This window comes from Arachis hypogaea, chromosome 19 (genome assembly GCF_003086295.3).
Source record: "Arachis hypogaea cultivar Tifrunner chromosome 19, arahy.Tifrunner.gnm2.J5K5, whole genome shotgun sequence".
In the NCBI taxonomy this organism is placed as follows: Eukaryota; Viridiplantae; Streptophyta; class Magnoliopsida; order Fabales; family Fabaceae; genus Arachis; species Arachis hypogaea.
The window spans coordinates 134,598,271-134,622,681 of record NC_092054.1 but is presented as its reverse complement, the minus strand read 5'-3'; the positions used below and the strand labels follow the sequence as shown (position 1 = coordinate 134,622,681).

Here is a 24,411-nt window from a genome sequence, read left to right as displayed (position 1 = left end):
CATTCGCGAGAAGGTTGAAACCGGGTTCATCAAGTTAGTGCACATTCCAACCAAACATCAATTAGCCAATATCCTTACCAAAGCCATTTCAAAACCTCAGTTTCTTTTTCTCATGTCCAAGTTAGGAACATACAATTTGTATGCTCCAATTTGAGGGAGGATATTAGACTCGTATTTACCAATTATTTATGTGTAATTAGATTAGTTATAGTAGTTACAAAAGCCAGTTAGAATAAGTTTTACCCTTCAATCACTTGTATATAAAAACTAACCTCTCCTATTGATAAACCACTATTTTATGGTTTATCGTGTACTCAATTGAGTGGTTTTTATTAATTCTTTACCCACTTATTCATACTATTTGCATGGTTTTATATTTTCTTCCTAATTATGTGTTTTGATTGAAAACATGCTTCTTTGATCTTATATTTGCTTATTATTAATCCTCTCTTATTACCATTAGATGCCTTGATATGTGTGTTAAGTGTTTTCAGATATTATAAGGCAGGAATGGCTTGGAGGATGGAAAGGAAGCATGCAAAAGTGGAAGAAATACAAGAAGTTGGAGAAATTGCTAAGCTGTCCAGCCTGACCTCTTCGCACTCAAATGACTATAACTTTAGCTATAGAGGTCCAAATAACGCGGTTCCAGTTGCGTTGGAAAGCTAACGTCCGGGGCTTCGATTTGATATATAATATCCTATAGTTTCTCTGACGCTAGATGACGCGACCGCGTGATCCATGCGGCCCCGTCGCAGTGATGGAAATCAGCGTATTTGAATTCTTCTCCAGCGATTTCTGGGCTGTTTCTGACCCAGTTTGCGGCCCAGAAAACACAGATTAGAGGCATAAAGTGGGAGAATGCATCCATTCATAAACAGGCTCTAATAATTCACTTCCCATGATTTAGATTAGTTTTGAGAGAGGTTCTCTCCTCTCTCTCTTAGGATTTAGGACTTCTCTTAGTTTTAGGAGTGACTCTCAATCCCAGGTTCTTTATTTTTATTTAATTTATGAACTCTTCCATGTTACATATAATTTTCTTAATTAATGTTATTTGAGGTATTTCAATTTATGATTGCTGTTATTGTTGCTTTACATCTGAAGGCATTTTTATTCCAATAGATTTACTTTTTCCCTTTTGGTTTTGGTTAAGAAATCAATAACTCAGGAGTTATCCAACTCAACAGCATAATTATTAATTGTTATCTTGCCAATTGAATTGAACTTCAATAATCCCAATCTTTTCTTAGGAAATAAATAGGATTCGAAGATCAAACTAATTAGTCCCTTGACTTTCCTTTACTTTAGTAAAGGTTGACTAAGTGGAATTAAGATTCAATTTTCATTATCATTGATAAGGATAACTTGGTCTGGACTTCCAATTTCTCTTACCTTGCCAAGAGTTTAGTTTACAGTTATTTATTTATTTTACTTGTCATTTAAATATATCTGTGCCCATTGCCCAAACTCAACATTCCCCCAAAACACACTTTTTCATAATCAATAATAAGAACACCTCCCTGCAATTCCTTGAGAAGACGACCCGAGGTTTAAATACTCGGTTATCAATTTTAAAGGGGTTTGTTACTTGTGACAACCAAAACGTTTGTAAGAAAGGTTGATTGCTTGGTTTAGTAACTATACTTACAACGAGAGTTTATTATAACTTCTAAACCATCAATCTTCAGTTCTTCACCTATTCATTACTCAATGAAATGAAATCATTTTTTCTCATTCTCTGAAATCACTGGTTTAACACCATCTTAAGAGAGAAAAGAAGGGGTAAGAACTAGAAAGTTCTTAGTAGAATCGAAGTAGCTAGTTAGATTCATTTTATTATGTTCTCAGTCAGTAACAACAATCAACAAAGTACAATCAAATTCAACAATTACAGAATATAGAATTCAATCACAAGCATACACACAATCACAAACAAATATGCGCAAATAAGAATGATGTATGTCTATTCCTATCGCAGGTAATGAGTTCATCTGTCGGTTTCTATCCGCTCTCGATATAATCCGACTCACTCTAGTCGGATATGGCTTTCTAGCTTGCATAGCCTCTGAAGCAACCTCGCCTTACAAAGTAGCTTTCTCTAGCTATTAAATGTCGAACATAACCTCTGTAAGCAACCCCACCTTACAGGTAATAGGCTCTCTTGAACCAATGTACGCACACATAACTTCTATAAGCGACCTCACCTTACAGGTAACAAGCTCTCTTGAGTTGATGTATGTGATGATAACCTCTGTAAGCAACATCACCTTACAGGTATCAGGTTCTCTTGAGTTAATGTATCTATGAAAAGCAACTCTCAATAGAATTACCACCATATCTTTGCTCGTTTCCAAAGCAACCAATATCTCTACTGCACCCTTCGCAGCAGATAACTATTTAATTGTTTCTTATCTTTTCTCTTTCTTCTTAACTCTTCTTTTCTTTTTTTCGTTATTCTTTTAATATCTTACTTCTAATATTCTAATTTATTTTTGCATTCTTGTCTCATCTTTCTCTAAGTATTTTATGGAAAGAGAATCATAAGATTCTTAAATCAAGTTTGTATCTCTAAAGCTTTTAAAGAGCAATTCTATTTTACTTTTCTCTATCTTATATTATTAATAGCAATAATATCTTTACTAAATAAAATAATATCGGTAAAGAAAGATAATAATTAATTTAGTATAAACAAAATAGTATTAGTAAACAAAGTGTATTAACAATTTTTTATTTTAATCATTAAAAACTTATCTTATTAAAGTTTTATTTTTTTAAACTCATAGAAATTATATTTTAACTCTAAACTTTTAAATATATTTACTTTTAACTCTAATATTTTTATAAATCACTAATTTAATTTTATATTTCTAAAAATAATCCTAAACTTTTATAAAATATTTTTTTACACTGAAACTTTTACTTATTACTCAAAATACCCCAAAACTTATATAATTACTATTTTTACCCCGATCTTTTATTAAATTATATTTTTATATTCAAAAATAATATTTGTATTGGTGATAAACACTCCTTCTCAAAGCCGAAATCTTCTCTTGTGATCTTTCAAAATATATATACTTTATTTTAAATTCGTTTTCGAGCTTTTTGGTTACTAATTTTTACCTGATTTTTCTCAAACCAAAGAGCAACATTTCATTCATCGTAAACACATCAAAATATATCAATTAAGCTTGAATTCAAGCCTTGGAAGCTCACGGTTCATCATCAGCAACAACAACAACGACTTTCAAGTTACTTGAGTTCCAAACTTAATTTTATAAAAAAATTGATCAAATCAACATATAAACACTCAATTTCAATCACCAAACAACCAATCATTAATAAAACTTCAAGAACATAATTAATTTTTAATTAATTTACCAAACCTTACTTCCGTACGAAAATCACAACTGAAACTTCAGGAAAGATTTCTGATCGAACAATTGAAAAAAAAAAGGTCGAAAATTGGCTACTCCACATTCTCCTCACTTTGGCTGAACCATGCAAGCTTGGGAAAAACTCCACCGTCAATTTTTCTCAAATAAAAATGACATCAACGTGAAGAAGAGGAAGATACGAATACTTTAATCGAATTAAATTTTTTATTAAAGTTACGGAACTCAAGAGATCGAAGATAGAAGTTCTTAGAGGGAGTCACTGTTCCACTTCTCTCTCTTGGTTTCCTTTTTTTTTTCAAAGTGGATCATGCATGGCTTGATGATTAATGGTTACTTGATGATTAGGTGGCAAGAGTGGGGGTTTGGTGTCAAGCATTAGGGCTGCTGAATCGGCGGTTCAAGTTATAAATATCTTAAACGGATAATTACAAAAGTAAATATATTAAAACACAAATAATAATATATATGGAGATAAATATATATAAGTTACTGATATAAATGATATTAGTAATAATGATTATAATAAATAAAAGTATATGATAAAACATTAATAAGTTCATAACCCTAGCTCATTTCCATTTTGGGCAGAACAGATCTACTAATTCTTTGATTCCAGTTAGTAAGATAAGAGGGGTCGGATCTTGAACTAAGAAATAGATTCTAGAAGCTAGAAAAGGGTATCCTGAGCAATTTCAATAATCGGGTTCATTGATATTCCTGGTATAGTAGATGCTATCACACATACAATCATACTCAATTCGATGGAATTATTTGATCTTAAAGGGGACCCTCTATAATTTCGCACCTGAGGAGTTATTTCTTGGTTTCAATAAGACTCCTTATGAGCGTTATTTTTAGATAATAATATATATGGAGATAAATATATATAAGTTACTAATATAAATGATATTAGTAATAATGATTATAATAAATAAAAGTATATGATAAAACATTAATAATTTTAAGTTCATCAAAAAATACCAATATTTACTTATATCGATGGATATCGAACCGATAATAATATTATTACCAAAACTCTATTTTACTTATAGCATATAAAATAAAATAATAACATAACAATAATATTACATTATTATTTATTTTATTTTCGAAATCTGGAATCGACTCCTCAAAATAAAATTAATTACTGAAAAATAAATTTTGAAAACAGTGTGTCGAAATAAAAACTTAGGGCGTTGCAACATGGTCAACCATATATTCATCTAGCAATATATTGCTTGGTTTTAAATCACAATGCACAATTGGTACAGAGCCACCATGATGCGGATATTCTATTGCTTCTGCAACATCTATCATTATGTTTAACCTCTGGATCATGCTCAAGCCATGATGTTCTGAATGTAGCCACTTCTCTAAGCTCCCGTTAGACATGTAGCTCAGAACCAATGCCTTGAAATCCATGCTGCTGCAACTGCTAATGATTTTAGTTAAGTTTCGATGGCGGACATTGCATAATATTTCGCATTTAGCGTCGAAACTCCTAAATGCTTCTTCAAATTCCAAGTGAAAAACTTTTATGGCAACATTCATCCCACCTGAGAGAACTCCTTTGAACACTTTTCCAAAGCTTCTAATGCCAAGTAAATTGCTTTCACTAAATCTGTTTGTTGCTTCTTGAATCTCATAGTATGAAATTCTTTTCCACCAAGCCATGGATTGATCCATTTCTGATTTCTTAAGAAGCTTGTACTTTCGAGATTTTAGGATGCATAGGAATGCCAAAGCAAGAATGGACTGAATGGTCGCTACTATGACTGGTAAAATATATTTCAACACCATTATAATATATGTAATTGTTTTCTGAGATCTACCTTCTTTCGCCTTGCATTTTGGAAAATGCAAACTTTGAGCACCACACAATTCTCCATTTTCCATGAACAATTGAGATGAGAAGTTTACAAAAGGTCCCCTGTAGAAAATTTCTTCTGTCAACTTATTGTAAAACACATTGAAATATTTTAGATGGACAAGTGCCTCTAATGATTTTGGAATAACCCCAGACAAAGTGTTTTTTGATAAGTCAAGAAATTCAAGACTTACCATATGACCAAAGGATTATGGGATAGGCCCTTCAAATCCATTCCTTGTCAAAGAGATTTCGATCAAATGGTCAAGATTCTCAATGCTGCTTGGGATGCTACCAGATAATTAATTCTTTGATAAGTACATCCAAGACATTGATTTTAGATTATTGCCTACATCTAAAGGTAGAGATCCCCTTAGGTTATTGGAAGACAAATCTAAATATAGTAAATAAGATAAATCCCACAATATGGAAGGTATTGAACTGATTACATTCGAATACAAAGTAAATTTTTTTAATGATGTGAGATTACCAAAGAAAAATGGTATAGGACCAGAGAACCTATTTCTTCTTTAGTTGACATAGTTCATGAGGAACAAATCCTTTCAATTGGTTTAAAAACAAATTTAGACCTTGTAGCCTTTGTAATTTTCCTATTTGAGTATGAATAGTTCCAACAAATTCATTTTTCTGAAGTGCAAGGTCTATTAAGCTACTTAAGTTACCAATGCTTAGTGGAATGATACCTCTCAGAGAACATTTGTTGAGTCTCAATTTGTAAAGAGAAGTAGAAAGGTTGCCTATTGAAATTGGAAGGATGGAATTCAATGGATTTTTAAAGAAGGTCAACCATTGGAAGTATCTACAATTAGACAAAGAATCTATGATGCTTAAATCTGGATCAGTGATAGGGCCGAAATTTGATGGCACTAATTTTGGCAAGTGCAGCAAATCACTTTAAGTAATATTGCAGTGAGTGGATATAGTTCCCACAACAATTAAAAGATTGGGCAAATAATTTTTAATCGAATATTTTAATTAAATCAACCGAATTTTTATAGGAGGAAGGATGTGAATCATAAAACAGTAAAGTAGTGTTTGGTGTGAACAAATGCATATGAAATAGTTAGAGAAATAAACAGTGGAATGAAATGTTAAGGTTTTAGAAATGTTTAACTTCTAGAAAAGGTATTGTTTTTACTTACTTTGATTCATGCAAGATAATTTCACGACAAATCATATATAATTAAACTCCAATTTCTTAGTAATTCAATTTCTCTTTATCTTATTTAATCGCTAATTCATTGGTCAATTAATTAAGAAAAGGGTAAAGTATACTTTTTGTTTCTCAAATTTGACAAAAATTCTAAAAATACTTTTAAGTTTTATTTTGTTTTAATTTTGTACCAAAAATTTTCGATTTGCATCAAATATACCCCTAACGGCTAATTTTTAAAAAAATTTAAGACCAATTTAACAATAATTTTATAAAAATAACCCTCAACACAAGCAAATCAAGCATAATTTTCATGCATTATTGTTAGATTGGTCTTAAATTTTTTGAAAATTTAGCCGTCGAGGGTATATTTGATGCAAATAAACAACTTCTGGGACAAAATTGAAACAAAATAAAATTTAAGGGTATTTTTAAAACTTTTGCCAAACTTCAAGGACAAAAAGTATACTTTACCCTTAAGAAAAAGAGGTTAAGCACAATTCCGATTTAATGTCACACAACCTTTCGAAAGCTATCCCTAGTCAGTTTCAAAAATTATAAGAGTTTCAAGCTTATCCTGATATTAACTTTCTCAAAAGAGAATAAAGAGATCCAAAACAGAAATAGAATATTTCTCAATACTTCTAACCATTAAGATGAAGAACGAAACTCAATTCTTGAAAAAGTATCAATGCATTAATCAAAATAAAATAAACAATCAAATTACTAATCCATAAATATCAAACAGAGTTTCTAACCCTAACAAAAGGGGTTTAGTGACTCATGATAAATAGAAAAATAAACTAAAACTAATGAATGAGATGTTGGATGGATCCGTTGGTGCAGAATTTATAAACCACAAACTAACCGGCAAGTGCACCGGGTCGTACGAAGTAATACCTCAGGTGAGTGAGGGTCGATCCCACGAAAATTGATGGATCAAGTAACAATAATTGAGTGATAGGCTTAGTTAGACAAACAGAAAATAGTGTTTGAGAGTTCAAAAAGTATTAAATAATAAATTCAGAGTTTGAAGACAGGTAGGTGAATAAGTTGGGAATAAAATATAGAGAAACAGTTAAGGTTTCAGAGTGAAAAAACTAGGATTGTAAATTAGGTTGAGGTGGAATAAAAAGTTAACTAATTCCCCCTTACAGAAGAAAAGTTTCTTCTTTTTATATCTAATCCTAATAAATTTAAAATCTAATTTCTAAAATTAAAATAATATCTTTTCCTAAAATCAGATTTGAATTTAAATCAGAATTAATTAAATAATCAGCAAGTCTTCAATTAATGGATGGGGACCACTTGTTTTGTCCATTCTGCAGCTTCTAATATGTGTTTTCTGGGCTGGAAACTGGGTCAAAACAGCCCAGAAATTGCCCCCACCGTTTTCTGCATTTTCTACACGTGGCGCATGTCACGCGTACGCGTCAGTCACGCGTACGCGTCGATGGTCTTCTTCGCTTTTTACGCGTACGCGTCAGGTACGTGCACGCGTCGCCATGGAAATCTTCAAATCACGCGTACGCGTCAGTTACGCGCACGCGTTGCTCTTCACTGGTCATATCCTTTAGTTCTTGTGCTGTAGAAACTCCATCAAATCCAGAATGCTACCTAAAATAAACAAAATTACACAAGACTCAAAGTAGCATCCATAGTGGCTAAAAGATAATTAATTATTGATTAAACTCAACAATTTAAATGTAAATTCGCTAGGAAAAAATAGGAAAGATGCTCATGCATCACAACACTAAACTTGAATTGTTGCTTGTCCTCAAGCAACAAAAATAATATAAGCTTAGGATGTGAATTTGCATGAGAGTGAGAGTTCAATTAGCTCATGTCTCTTCTTGAAGCGGGGTTTACAACTGCAATCCTGAATAATTTTTGCATCTCACTCTCCTTTGAATCAGAAGGATGTCACTGTCATTCAGAATTAGAATATGGATAATATTATGAATTCTCTGATCTTTTGTAACTCAATTTAACCCTTGAACACATCAAATTTTTTTTATGCTTTGTACCTTGAGCCTAGCCGTGACTTTAAATGCTTTGTCTCAAGCTTTACTTGACACAGAAACACCACAAGCACTTAACTGGGGAACTCTCTTTAAGTTCTAATTTTCCTTTTAGTTACTCCCAGACAGTGGTGCTCAAAGTCTTTGGCATACTCTGTTTAATTGCAATTGATCTCGAGTCTAAATGTTTTGTCTCAAGGATTACTTGACACAAGAATACCACAAGCATGTGACTAGGGAAACAACTCTTTGAGCTTTTAATCATGTCTGACCTCCCTAGTCATTGATGCTCAGAGCCTTGGACCTTGTTTTTATTTTTTGCTGTTTCTTTTGCTTCAAGAATTAAACTTTTATTAATTTCAGAGAAGTCATAATAGTTCTCTAAATTTCTGTTCCTTATACATTAACATTCTTTTATTCAAATTGAACTATGCACTATTCATATAATGCATTCAAAATTATACTTAATACCACCACATTTAAGTAAATAAGACTACTCTTAAAATTAACTCAATTTCTCATGCATTACACCCCCCTTTTCTTCTTTCTTTTTGATTTCAAGCTCAGCGGGTTATACATGAGGCATCTTTCAAAATTAAAGCAAATTAATAGAAAATTAAACTAGAATCTAGGAATCTAACTAATAAAGGATCATGTAGTAAACAAAGCAAGATAGCAGAAAACCAGAACATAACATAGTAAAAGTGGGAATGAATAAAAAATGAAAGGAACTCAACCACCTTAGTTATCCTAGCGGTCGTTTTATTCTTCAGGTTGTGCTCCCCCGTGAAGATGATTCGCCTCCCTTTGGTGCCATAAGAATAAACAGAAAACCCATAAGCGAAGCGTCAACACCAAACTTAAAGGTTTGCTTGTCCTCAAGCAAAGAAAAACTGAAAACAAAAAGAAATAAATATTATGATGAAAGAAGAATAAAAGGATAAAAGAACAAGAGAGAATTAGGATTGGGGGGTGGATGATTTGAAATCAGGTGCTGAGGTGGTTTGATTGGGCGTCGCATGTGATGCGTACGCGTAAGGCATGCGTACACATGGATCATGCGAATTTCAAGCGACGCGTACACGTGGACGGCCAGGATGGGAAAACGACGCGAGTGCGTCAGGGACGCGTGCGCGTGGTGGGGCTTGTGCGCCCAGCATAGTTCCAGCCCCACACCAGCATAACTCTCTGGCCAAACACCTTTTACGCCGATTTTACTCATCCACGCGTGCGCGTGCTTGACGCGTACGCGTGGAGTGCCAAAATCACAAATGACGCGTACGCGTGAGCATGTTTGTGCGCGAAGCACACTTCCCGCGCCACTCCCGCGCAATTCTCTGTTCACTTTTTATTTTTCACGCACACACATATGACGCGTACGCGTCAGCGATGCTTGCGCGTCGTGTGTTCATTTTTTTTTAAGGGTAAAGTATATTTTTTGTCCTTGATGTTTGCTAAAAATTTCAAAAATATCCCTAAGTTTTAATTTGTTTCAATTTTATCCCTTAAGTTTTCGATTTGCATCAATTTTATCCTTATAGTTAATTTTTTGATAATTAATATTTTTCTTTCCAATTATACCCCTTGTCTATCCCCCAACCATCATTATCATCATCACACTCCCCTCTGTTTTTCTCTCTCTCTATACCCCTCGTCTATCCCCCCACCATCATCATCATCACGCTCCCTTCTCTTTTTCTCTCTCTCTTTTTCCCATTCTCACCATCATCTCCCCCATCGTGAATAACCATTATCAACCTCCTTCTCCATCATCGTCGGCCATACCCCTCTTTTTCCTTCTTTCTCCTTTCTCCTCCGACCCTCCATCTCCACCAGCGTCAACATTAGCCGCAAGTCCTTCTGCCTTGGAAAATTCGTCCAAGACCTCAACGCACTCCAAGTCCTACACAAACCGCATGTCTCCTCCGATTTCAACTTCTTTCTCTCCGTCGTCGACTTCGACAGCGAGGGAGTCTATTACTTCATTGAACAACTCGTGTGGCTCGCCAAATCGGGACCCATCGATCTGAAGTGGTCACGTTCGTTCAGAGGAGGTCTGAGGAGATGGACGGAGATGAAATAGGGTTAGGAGCACTGAAGCCAAACGGAGCTTCGAAGAGAATTTTGCGTTCTGTGAGGAGCAATAGGGTTAGGGAAAGTCGTGGAGTTGGTATGGTTTTTCAAAATTTCATGTCAATTTTTAGTTCAAATTAATGAAAATTTTTTTTCTGAAATGGTCATTGATGGGTACAAATTTGAGCTTGAACGCTGACAAAGATAAATATTATTGTGGCTTGTGGTGGTGAAATATTACATTTATTTTTGCAGTTTTATAATTAACACCAGCAATAGCCATGAGGACAGAGCATGAATTAGAAAAGAGAAAATAATGCTTATTCCAATTGAATGAGTACTCTTCATATTCTATGGGAACTTGAAAAGAAATGCTCCTTAATGTTAAATACAATTGAATGAGTACTCTTACATAATGGTTGTAATGGAGAGTCGGAGGAGGAAAAAGAGAGGTATGGATGGAAAAGGAAGTTGATAGTAGTTGTTTGATGATGATGGTGGTGGAGCTCATGGTGAAGACGGAAAAGAGAAAGAGATGATGATGATGAAGATGATGGGATAGGAGAGGGGTATAATTGGAAAGAAAAATATTAATTATCAAAAAATTAACTATAAGGATAAAATTGATGCAAATCGAAAACTTAAGGGATAAAATTGAAACAAATTAAAACTTAGGGATATTTTTGAAACTTTTAGCAAACATCAAGGACAAAAAATATACTTTACCCTTTTTTTAAATATCCGGTTCCTGTTCTGAAATAGCTACATGATCAGAAAAATAGTAAAAACTCAATAAAAATCAAATAAGTAAGAAAACTACTACTATGAAAAATAACTAAGGATACGAAATTATCGGGTTGCCTCCCGACAAGCGCTTCTTTAACGTCATTAGCTTGACATTTGGTTATTGAAGTTTCTTCCTTTTCTTCCAGTTGGTTAAAAGAAATGTCTCCAAGGGGGGAGAGGTGAAAATTAGTGCCCCCTAATATAATTTTCTCCTAACAAGGTTTCTTTTATTGTGATTAGTTTGATTCGCTTTGCTTGTTGGTGTAGAGGTTGGATTGTTTTTTTCTAACCTTCTCTTTTTCATGGATATTTTCTTCTGTTTCTTGGTCACAATCCTCTTTTTAGTGCTTTCCTTGGTTGCCTTCACTTTATTGATTTCAAACTTTGGGTGTTGTGTGATGGTTAGAGTGTACCCTTCATCAAGAACTTCTTGAATTGGTGGTTCAATAAACTCACCCCCTATACCACTCTCTGCTTCATTAGAGTGTAAATTCCCATAATTATTTTCATCCCTTACAACCTCCTTTGTTTGTGCATCTTCCTCCTTTATTTTTTCATCTTCCTCTTCTTCCATGTGTGCGGGTGGAAAGTTCTCTATTTCATTGGAGTATAAACTCCTTTGATTGATTTTATCACTTTCTTCTATAGGATCTTGCATTATATCTCTTGGGAAGGAATTTACTTGCTCCTCTTCCTGTGACTTGATAATCGACTGCATATGTTTCTCTACATTTTTGACACTCGTCTTTATATCATGTATGAATTCTTTCATGAGAAGCTCAAGATCTGATGGTATTTGAGATGAATAAGGAGATGGTGACTCTTGATATTAATAAGAAGGAGATGATGATTCTTGATAAGAGTAAAAAGATGATGGTTCTTAGTATGGATAGAGAGATAGTGGCTCTTGATATGGGTAGAAAGATGATGGTTCTTGATATGGATAGAGAGGTGGTGGTTCTTGGTATGAATATGGAGCTGGTAGTTCTTGATATGAATATGGAGATGGTGGTTCTTGATAGTTGGAACATGGAGCATTGAAGTTTCTTTGGTTTTGACTTTGCCCACCAAAATTTGGGTAGTTTCTCCATCCACAATAATAAGAATCACTCACTGGGTGTGAGTAGTAACCCATGTGATCTCTCTCCATTATTCTTCCTTAGCACACAACATCAAAAAGGATTAAACGTACCATGTGGTAAACAGGAAAGCAAAGAAGAAAGAACAGAATTCTAAGAATTAAAATAAGAAAAATTAAAATAAAACTAACTAGGAAACACCAAACTTAATTTCAGAAATTAAGAAAAATATTAGTGCTATTTATTTATTTAATTTTTTTTGAAAATAATAAAACAAAATTTAAATAAAATTAAAATTACAACGCTTAATCTAAGCAATCAAACAACTGATAGTTGTTAATCACAGTAAATCTCCGGCAACGGCGCCGAAAACTTAGTGCGGAATTTATAAACTACAAACTAACTGGCAAGTGCACCGGGTCGTACCAAGTAATACCTCAGGTGAGTGAGGATCGATCCCACAAGGATTGATGGATCAAGCAATAATAATTGAGTGATAGGCTTAGTTAGATGATGAGCGGATAATTTATACCCTTTTTGGCATTGTTTTTACATAGTTTTTAGTATGTTTTAGTTACTTTTTATTATATTTTTATTAGTTTTTATTCAAAAATTACATTTCTAGTTTACTATGAGTTTGTGTATTTTTTTGTGATTTTAGGTATTTTCTGGCTGAAATTGAGGGACCTGAGCAAAAATCTGATTCAGAGGCTGAAAAAGGACTGCAGATGCTATTGGATTCTGACCTCCCTGCACTCGAAGTGGATTTTCTGGAGCTACAAAATCCCAATCAGCGCGCTTTTAATTGCGTTGGAAAGTAGACATCCTGGGCTTTCCAGAAATATATAATAGTTTATATTTTACCCGAGATTTGATGACCCAAACTGGCGTTCAAAATTAGCCTAAAACTTTCTGGCGTAAAACGCCCAAATTGGCACCAAAGCTGGCGTTTAACTCCAAGACAGCCTAAGCACAAAAAATCTTCAATGCTCAGCCCAGGCACACATCAAGTGGGCCCCGAAAGTAGATTTCTGTACTATCTGCACTTAGTTACTCATTTTCTGTAACCCTAGGTTACTAGTTTAGTATAAAAACTACTTTTAGAGATTTATTTTGGAGACTTTATGCTATCATAGACTATTGTACATGTTTGGAGGCTGGCCTCACGGCCATGCCTAGACATTCTTTCACTTATGTATTTTCTTCGGTGGAGTTTCTACACCCCATAGATTAAGGTATGGAGCTCTGCTGTTCTTCATGAATTAATGCAAGTACTATTGTTTTTCCTTCAATTCACGCCTACTTCTTCTCCAAGATATACTCTTGTACTTAATTCAGTTAAGTCAAAATGAAGGGGTGACCCGTGACAATCACCCATTATCTTCGTTACTCGCTTAGCCAAGATCCGCGTGCCTGACAACCACAAGCGGTCTACATGATGTTCAACGTAGTCATTGGACGATAGCCGGAGTATATTCTCTTGGATATCTAGTACATGGACCGAGTTCGTGAGATTAGTATCTTCGTGATATAGGCTAGAAACATTGGCAGCATTCCTGGGATCCGAAAAGTCTAAACCTTGTCTGTGGTATTCCGAGTAGGATCTGAGAAGGGATGACTGTAAAGAGCTTCAAACCTGCGAATGTTGGGCGCAAGTGACAGTGTGCAAAAGGATCAATGGATCCTATTCCGACGCTAGCGGGAATCGACAGATGATTAGCCATGCGGTAGCTGTGCCTGGTATTTTTCATCCGAGACGAGAAATTCGACAGTTGATTAGCCGTGCAGAAACCGTAGAGGACCATTTTCACTGAGAGGATCCTACAGCTTGCCATAGAAGGGAGCATGCATGGTTGGAAGAAGAAAATAGGAAAGCAGAGGTTCAGAAGTAACAAAGCATCTCCAGACGTTTATCTGAAATTCCCACCAATGAATTACATAAGTAACTTTATTTTATTTTATGTTTTATTTATCTTTTAATTATCAAAACCTCATAATCATTTGAATCCACCTGACTGAGATTTACAAGGATGACCATAGCTTGCTTCAAGCCGACAATCTCCGTGGGATCGACCCTTACTCACGTAAGGTATTACTTGGACGACCCAGTGCACTTGCTGGTTAGTTGCATCGGAGTTGTGAAAAGTGTGAATCACAATTTCGTACACCAAGTTTTTGGCGCCATTGCCGGGGATTGTTCGAGTTTGGACAACTGAAGGTTCATCTTGTTACTTAGATTGGGTAACTTTATTTTATGTTTAAAGCTTTTAATTTTATTTTCGAAAACTTCAAAAAAAATGTTTGTTCTTCAGAGTTTTTAAGAATGACTTCTAGAGATTCATGAGATATGTTGGAACTTGGCTGGCTATTAAGCCATGTCTAATCTTCTGGACTGAGGTCTTCACTTTCCATTGCAAAAAGGACATGCCTGTCTTTGTTATGTTAAAGCTTGGCTGGCTATTAAGCCATGTCTAATCTTTTGGACCGGAACTTTAGACTAACATTGCAGGAGCCTTTGGATTCCCATCAATTTGGCTGTTATATGTCTTGCTCTGCTAAAGCTTGGCTGGCCATTTGGCCATGTCTAATTCTTTTGGACCGAAGCTTTAGACTAACATTGCACGAATCCTGGAATTCTTATTAAATAGTTTGAATTTCTTTATTTTCTTTTTCAAAATAATTTTCGAAAAATCCAAAAAAATTAATAAAACCATAAAAACCAAAAATTTTGTGTTTCTTGTTTGAGTCTAGTGTCAAATTTTAAGTTTGGTGTCAATTGCATCTTTTTAATTTTTCTTTAAATTTTCGAAAATACATGCATTGTGTTCTTTCTTGATCTTCAAGCTGCTCTTGGTAATTTTCTTTATTTGATCTTTACATTTTCTTGTTTTGTGTCTTTTCTTATTTTTCATATGCATTTTTGAATTCTTAATGCCTAAAGTTTAAAAATTTTTAAGTTTGGTGTCTTGCATGTTTTTCTTTTCTTAAAAATTTTCAAAAACATGTTCTTGATGTTCATCATGATCTTCAAAGTGTTCTTGGTGTTCATCTTGACATTCAAAGTATTCTTGCATGCATTTTTTGTTTTGATCTCAAATTTTTATGTTCTGTGTCTTTTAGTTATTTTTCCCTCTCCTCATTAAAAAATAAAAAAATAAAAAAATATCTTTCCCTTATTCTTCTCATAAATTTCGAAATTTTGATTGACTTGGTTAAAAAGTTTTAAAATTTAGTTGTTTCTTATTAGTCAAGTCAAAATTTTAATTTAAAAATTTTATCTTTTCAAATCTTTTTCAAAATCAAATCTTTTTCATTTCCCTTCTTAATATTTTGGAAAATTTTAAAATTTTTTTCAAAATCTTTTTCTTATTTTTGTTTCATATTTTCGAAATTAATTGCTAACATTTAATGTTTTGAGTAAAAAAATTTCAAGTTGTTACTTGCTTATTAAGAAAGGTTCAATCTTTAAATTCTAGAATCATATCTTTTAGTTTCTTTTTAGACAAGTAATCAACTTTAATTTCAAAAATCAAATCTTTTCAATTTCCTTTTCAAATCTTTTTTAAAATGAATTTCAATCATATCTTTTTAAAATTTTAATTTCAAAAGCTTTTTCTAACTTCTTATCTTTTCAAATTGATTTTCAAATCTTTTTCAATTAACCACTTAATTTTTTTATTTGATTTTAAAAGTTTACTATTTCTTATCTTTTTCAAAACCACCTAACTCCTTTTCTCTCTCTCTAATTTTCGAAAACCAACTAACAACTTTTTCAAAAATCTTTTTAATTACTTAATTTACTTAGTTTTCATATTACTTTTATTTCCTTTCTTAATATTTGAATTCTAGCTTAATTAATTAAATAAAAATAAAAATATTTTTCTTCTGCTTCTTTTAAAATTCGAAATTCTTCCATCTCTCATCTCCTTCTATTTATTTTATTTATTTTTTAACACTTCTCTTCTTATAATTCAAACCCTCTCCCTCTCTCTGTATTTGAATTCTTCTTACTTTCTCTCTACCTCATTCTTCTATTCTTCTACTCACATAAAGGAATCTCTATACTGTGACATAGAGGATTCTTCTTATTTTCTGTTCTCTTCTTTTTCATATGAGCAGGAACAAGGATAAAGATATTCTTGTTGAAGCTGATCCTGAACCTGAAAGGACTTTAAAGAGGAAGCTAAGAGAAGCTAAAATACAACACTCTTGAGAGGACCTAACAGAAATTTTTGAAAAAGAAGTTATGGCAGCAGAAAATAATAACAATGGTGGAGATGCAAGGAAGATGCTTGGTGACTTTACTGCACCCTCTTCTGACTTCTATAGAAGAAGCATCTCAATCCCTACAATTGGAGCAAACAACTTTGAGCTTAAGCCTCAATTAGTTTCTCTAATGCAGCAGAATTGTAAGTTTCATGGACTTCTATTGGAAGATCCTCATCAGTTCTTAGCCGAGTTCTTACAAATTTGTGACACTGTTAAGACCAATGGGGTTAATCCTGAGATCTACAGACTTATGCTTTTCCCCTTTGCTGTAAGAGACAGAGCTAGGACATGGTTGGACTCACAACCTAAAGAAAGCCTGAACTCTTGAGAAAAGCTGGTCAATGCTTTCTTGGCCAAGTTCTTTCCACCTCAAAAGTTGAGCAAACTTAGAATGGAAGTCCAAACCTTCAGACAGAAGGAAGGTGAATCCCTCTATGAAGCTTGGGAAAGATACAAGCAATTGATCAGAAGGTGTCCTTCTGACATGCTTTCAGAATGGAGCATCCTATGTATATTCTATGATGGTCTGTCTGAATTGTCCAAGATATCATTGGATCACTCTGCTGGTGGATCTCTTCATCTGAAGAAGACGCCTGAAGAAGACCCATTGAAATAGTTGCAAATGACCAATTCATGTACACTTCTGAAAGAAATCCTGTGAATAATGGGATGACTCAAAAGAAAGGAGTTCTTGAGATTGATACTCTGAATGCCATATTGGCTCAGAATAAAATATTGACTCAGCAAGTCAATATGATTTCTCAGAGTCTGACTGGAATGCAAGCTGCATCCGGTAGTACTAAAGAAGCCTCTTCTGAAGGAGAAGCCTATGACCCTGAGAATCCTGGAATGGAAGAGGTGAATTACATGGGAGAATCCTATGGAAACACTTACAATCCTTCATAGAGGAATCATCCTAATCTCTCATGGAAGGATCAACAGAAGCCTCAACAAGGCTTCAATAATAATAATGGTGGGAGAAATAGGTTTGGCAATAGCAAACCTTTTCCATCATCTTCTCAGCAACAGACAGAGAATTCTAAGCAGAGCCTCTCTGACTTAGCAATTATAATCTCTGATCTATCTAAGACCACTTAAAGTTTCATGACTGAAACAAGGTCCTCCATTAGAAATTTGGAGGCACAAGTGGGTCAGCTGAGTAAAAGAGTTACTGAACTCCCTCCAAGTACTCTCCCAAGCAATACAGAAGAGAATCCAAAAAGAGAGTGCAAGGCCATCAATATACCCCACACGGCCGAACCTGGAGAAAGTCAAAAGGCAGTGATTTCCAGTGAGGAAAACCTCAATGGATGTCCACTGGCCACTAAGGAGTTTCCTAATGAGGAACCAAAGGAATCTGAGGCTCATACAGAGACCATACAGATTCCACTGAACTTACTGTTGCCATTCATGAGCTCTGATGAGTATTCTTCCTCTGAAGAGGATGAAGATATTGCTGAAGAGCAAGTTGCTCAGTATCTAGGAGTAATCATGAAGCTGAATGCCAAGTTATTTGGTAATGAGATTTGGGAGGATGAACCTCCATTGCTCATCAATGAAATGAATGCTTGGGCTCAACTGAAATTACCTCAGAAGAAACCGGATCCCGAAAAATTCTTAATACCTTGTACCATAGGCACCATGACCTTTGAGAAGGCTCTGTGTGACCTGGGGTCAGGAATAAACCTCATGCCACTCTCTGTAATGGAAAAACTAGGGATCTTTGAGGTACAAGCTGCTAAATTCTCACTAGAATTGGCAGACAAATCAAGGAAACAGGCTTATGGACTTGTAGAGGATGTCTTAGTGAAGGTTGAAGGCTTTTACATCCCTACAAATTTCATAATCCTAGACACTGGGAAGGATGAAGATGAATCCATTATCCTTCGAAGACCCTTCCTAGCCACAGCAAGAGCTGTGATTGATGTGGACAGAGGAGAGTTAGTCCTTCAATTGAATGAGGACTACCTTGTGTTTAAGGCTCAAGGATCTTCTTCTGTAACCATGGAGAGGAAGCATGAAAAGCTTCTCTCAATACAGAGTCAAACAGAGCCCCCACACTCAACTTCTAAGTTTGATGTTGGGAGGCCACCATTAAGCTCTGAATCTCTGTGAAGCTCTCTAAGAGCTCACTGTCAAGCTATTGACATTAAAGAAGCACTTATTAGGAGGCAACCCAATGTTATTTAATTATATTTATATAATTGTTTTCCATTGTTATTTTATGTTTTCTTTAGATTGATGATCATGTGAAGTCACAAAAACAACTGCAGAATTAAAGAAAAATGAAAAATAGCATAAAAAATAGCACACCCTAGAGGACAGGCTTACTGGCGTTTAAACACCAGTAAGGATAGCAGAATGGGCGTTTAACGCCCAGTTTGGCAGCATTCTGGGCGTTTAACGCCAGAAAAGGGTGTCTGGCTGGCGTTAAACGCCAGAAAGAGGCAGCAGACTAGCGTTTAACGCCAGAAAAGGTAGCAGAGTTGGCGTTAAATGCCAGAATTGGCACACAGAGGGCGTTTAAACGCCAGAATGGTGCAGGGAGCAGAATTCCTTGACACCTCAGGATCTGTGGACCCCACAGGATCTCCACCTCTTCTTCTCTCCTCTTCACACCTTTCCATAACACTCTTCCCCAAACACCCTTGACCAATCCAATCAATACCTCTTCCCCAAACACCATTCACCTATCAAATCCTACTCTCTTCTCCATACTCTCTTCACCACTCACATCCATCCATCATAAAACCCCACCTACCTCACCATTCAAATTCAAACCATTTCCCTCCCAAACCCACCCCTTCATAATCGAATTCTCTCTCTCTCTCTCTCTTACCCTATAAATACCCCTCCTTACCACCCTCTATTTCACACATCATACACACTTACCCCCACTTGGCCGAACCCAACAAACACCTCCATCTCCCCCATTTCTTCTTCTTCTCTGCCTTTCTTTCTTCTTTTGCTCGAGGACGAGCAAACATTTTAAGTTTGGTATGGGAAAAGCTCTTCTTTTTATTTTTTTCATAACCATTAATGGCACCTAAGGCTAGAGAAACCTCTAGAAAGAGGAAAGGGAAGGCAATTGCTTCCACCTTCGAGTCATGGGAGATGGAGAGATTCATCTCAAAGGTCTATCAAGACTACTTCTATGAAGTTGTGGCCAAGAAAAAGGTGATCCCCGAGGTCCCCTTCATGCTCAAAAAGAGTGAATATCCAGAGATCCGACGTGGGATTCAAAGAAGAGGTTGGGAAACTCTCACCAACCCCATCCAACAAGTCGGGATCTTAATGGTTCAAGAGTTCTATGCGAATACATGAATCACTAGGAACCATGACCAAGGTGTGAACCCGAACCCAAAGAATTGGCTCACAATGGTTCGGGGGAAATACTTGGATTTTAGTCCGGAAACTGTAAGGTTGGCATTCAACTTGCCAATAATGAGAGGAGATCCTCATCCTTTCACTAGAAGAGTCAACTTTGATCAAAGGTTGGACCAAGTCCTCATGGACATCTGTGTGGAAGAGAGACTCTAGAGGCAAGCCAGTTCAATTGAGAAGGCCTGACCTCAAACCCGTGGCTAGGGGATGGTTGGAGTTCATCCAACGCTCTATCATTTCTACTAGCAACCAGTCTGAAGTTACTGTGGATCGGGCTATCATGATCCATAGTATCATGATTGGAGAGGAAGTAGAAGTTCATGAGATCATATCTCTAGAACTATACAAGGTGGCTGACAAGCCTTCTACTTTGGCAAGGTTAGCCTTTTCTCATCTCATCTGTCACCTATGCAATTCAGCTGGAGTTGTCATAGAGAAAGACATCCTCATTGAAGAGGATAAGCCCATCAATAAAAAGAGGATGGAGCAAACAAGAGAGCCCACTCATGGACCTTAACAAGAGCATGAGAAAATTCCTCCTCATGAAATCCCTGAAATACCTCAAGGGATGCACTTTCCTCCACATAACTATTGGGAGCAACTCAACATCTCTTTAGGAGATTTGAGTTCTAACATGGAGCAACTAAGAATGGATCACCAAGAGCACTCCATCATCCTCCATGAAATCAGAGAGGACCAAAAGGCCATGAGAGAGGAGCAACAAAGGCAAGGAAGAGATATTGAGGAGCTCAAGCACTCCATAAGATCTTCAAGAGGAAGAACTAGCCGCCATCACTAAGGTGGACCCGTTCTTTAATTTCCTTGTTCTTATTTTTCTGTTTTTTTATTTCTATGCTTTATGTTTTATCTATGTTTGTGTCTTTATTACATGATCATTAGTGTTTAGTGTCTATGTCTTAAAGCTATGAATGTCCTATGAATCCTTCACCTTTCTTAAATGAAAAATGTTTTCTGAAAAAGAAAAAGAAGTACATCAATTTTGAATTATATCTTGAAAATAATCTAATTATTTTGATGTGGTGGCAATACTTTTTGTTTTCTGAATGAATGCTTAAATAGTGCATATTTTTTATATTGTTGTTTATGAATGTTAAAATTGTTGGCTCTTGACAGAATAATGAAAAAAAGAGAAATATTATTGATAATCTGAAAAATCATAAAATTGATTCTTGAAGCAAGAAAAAGCAGTGAAAAGCTTGCAGAAAAAAAAAGAAACAAGTGGCGAAAAAAAAAAGAGAAAAAGCAAGCAGAAAAAGCCAATAGCCCTTTAAACCAAAAGGCAAGGATAAAAAGGATCCAAAGCTTTGAGCATTAATAGATAGGAGGGCCCAAAGGAATAAAATCCTGGCCTAAGCGGCTAAACCAAGCTGTCCCTAACCATGTGCTTGTGGCGTGAAGGTGTCAAGTGAAAAGCTTGAGATTGAGTGGTTAAAGTCGTGGTCCAAAGCAAAAAGAGTGTGCTTAAGAGCTCTGGGCACCTCTAACTGGGGACTCTAGCAAAGCTGAGTCACAATCTGAAAAGGTTCACCCAGTTATGTATCTGTGGCATTTATGTATCCGGTGGTAATACTGGAAAACAAAATGCTTAGGGTCACGGCCAAGACTCATAAAGTAGCTGTGTTCAAGAATCAACATACTGAACTAGAAGAATCAATAACACTATCTGAATTCTGAGTTCCTATGGATGGCAATCATTCTGAACTTCAAAGGATAAAGTGAGATGCCAAAACTGTTCAGAAGCAAAAAGTTACTAGCCCCGCTCATCTAATTGGAACTGAGCTTCATTGATATTTGGAATTTATTGTATATTCTCTTCTTTTTATCCTATTTTGATTTTAGTTGCTTGGAGACAAGTAACAATTTAAGTTTGGTGTTGTGATGAGCGGATAGTTTATACCCTTTTTGGCATTGTTTTTACATAGTTTTTAGTATATTTTAGTTACTTTTTATTATATTTTTATTAGTTTTTATTCAAAAATCAAATTTCTAGACTTTACTATGAGTTTGTGTGTTTTTCTGTGATTTCAAGTATTTTCTGGCTGAAATTGAGGGACCTGAGCAAAAATCTGATTCAGAGGCTGAAAAAGGACTGCATATGCTGTTGGATTCTGACCTTCCTGTACTCGAAGTGGATTTTCTAGAGCTATAGAAGCCCAATTGGTGTGCTCTTAATTGCATTGGAAAGTAGACATCCTGGGCTTTCCAGCAATATATAATAGTTTATACTTTGCCCGAGATTTGATGGCCTAAACTGGCGTTCAAAGTCAGCCTAAAACTTTCTGGCGTAAAACGCCCAAACTGGCACCAGAATTGGAGTTAAACGCCCAAACTGGCACCAAAGCTGGTGTTTAACTCCAAGAACAGCCTAAGCTGGCACCAAACGGGACCCGGAAGTGGATTTCTGCATTATCTACACTTAGTTACTCATTTTCTGTAACCCTAGGTTACTAGTTTAGTATAAAAACTACTTTTAGAGATTTATTTTGGAGACTTTATGCTATCATAGACTATTGTACACGTTTGGAGGCTGGTCTCACGGCCATGCCTAGACCTTCTTTCACTTATGTATTTTCTATGGTGGAGCTTCTACACCCCATAGATTAAGGTGTGGAGCTCTGCTGTTCTTCATGAATTAATGCAAGTACTATTGTTTTTCCTTCAATTCACGCCTACTTCTTCTCTAAGATATACTCTTGTACTTAATTCAGTTAAGTCAGAATGAAGGGGTGACCCATGACAATCACCCATTATCTTCGTTACTCGCTTAGCCAAGATCCGCGTGCCTAACAACCACAAGCAATCTACATGATGTTCAACGTAGTCATTGGACGACAGCCGGAGTATATTCTCTTGGATATCTAGTACACAGATCGAGTCTGTGAGATTAATATCTTCATGGTATAGGCTAGAAACATTGGCAGCATTCCTGGGATCCGAAAAGTCTAAACCTTGTCTGTGGTATTCCGAGTAGGATCTGGGAAGGGATGACTGTAAAGAGCTTCAAACCTGCGAATGTTGGGCGCAAGTGACAGTGTGCAAAAGGATCAATGGATCCTATTCCGATGCTAGAGGAAACCGACAGATGATTAGCCATGCGGTAGCTGTGCCTGGTATTTTTCATCCGAGACGAGAAATCTGACAGTTGATTAGCCGTGCAGAAACCGTAGAAGACCATTTTCACTGAGAGGATCCTACAGCTTGCCATGGAAGGGAGCACGCATGGTTGAAAGAAGGCAATAGGAAAGCAGAGGTTCAGAAACAACAAAGCATCTCCAGAAACTTATCTGAAATTCCCACCAATGAATTACATAAGTAACTTTATTTTATTTTATGTTTTATTTATCTTTTAATTATCAAAACCTCATAACCATTTGAATCCACCTGACTGAGATTTACAAGGATGACCGTAGCTTGCTTCAAGCCGACAATCTCCATGGGTTCGACCCTTACTCACGTAAGGTATTACTTGGATGACCTAGTGCACTTGCTGGTTAGTTGCATCGGAGTTGTGAAAAGTGTGAATCACAATTTCGTACACCATTAGACAAACAGAAAATAGTGTTTGAGAGTTCAAAAAGTATTAAATAAAAAATTCAGAGTTTGAAGACAGGTAGGTGAATAAGTTGGGAATAAAATATAGAGAAACAGTTAAGGTTTCAGAGTGGAAAAACTAGGATTGTAAATTGGGTTGAGGTGGAATGAAAAGTTAACTAATTCCCCCTTACAGAAGAAAAGTTTCTTCTTTTTACATCTAATCCTAATAAATTTAAAATCTAATTTCTAAAATTAAAATAATATCTTTTCCTAAAATCATATTTGAATTTAAATCAAAATTAATTAAATAATCAGCGAGTCTTCAATTGATGGATGGGGACCACTTGTTTTGTCTATTCTGCAGCTTCTAATATGTGCTTTCTGGGCTGGAAACTGGGTCAAAACAGCCCAGAAATCGCCCCCAGTATTTTCTGCGTTTTCTGCACGTGGCGCATGTCACGCGTACGCGTCAGTCACGCGTACGCGTCGATGGTCTTCTTCGCTTTTCACCCGTACGCGTCAGGTACGTGCACGCGTTGCCATAGAAATCTTCAAATCACGTGTATGCGTCAGTCACGCGCACGCGTCGCTCTTCGCTGGTCATCTCCTTTAATTCTTGTGCTGTAGAAACTCTATCAAATCCAGCCGAATGCTACCTAAAATAAACAAAATTGCACAAGACTCAAAGTAGCATCCATAGTGGCTAAAAGATAATTAATTCTTGATTAAACTCAACAATTTAAATGCAAATTCACTAGAAAAAGATAGGAAAGATGCTCACGCATCATCCGTCCCTCTCAAT

General features: G+C 35.7%; 1 protein-coding gene and 1 non-coding gene across 2 annotated transcripts; both read right to left on the bottom strand.

The window, feature by feature from the left end:
- Window positions 1–4,589: 4,589 nt before the first annotated feature.
- On the bottom strand, window positions 4,590–5,465 carry LOC140182362 (probable LRR receptor-like serine/threonine-protein kinase At3g47570). Its single transcript, XM_072228533.1, has one exon. The coding sequence runs from the start codon at window positions 5,463–5,465 to the stop codon at window positions 4,590–4,592; it is 876 nt and encodes a 291-aa protein (XP_072084634.1).
- An 11,587-nt stretch (window positions 5,466–17,052) lies between these two features.
- LOC112780795 (small nucleolar RNA R71) lies at window positions 17,053–17,160 on the bottom strand. The gene has a single exon (XR_003191610.1). It is a non-coding gene; the product is annotated as a small nucleolar RNA R71 (small nucleolar RNA).
- Window positions 17,161–24,411: the final 7,251 nt, after the last annotated feature.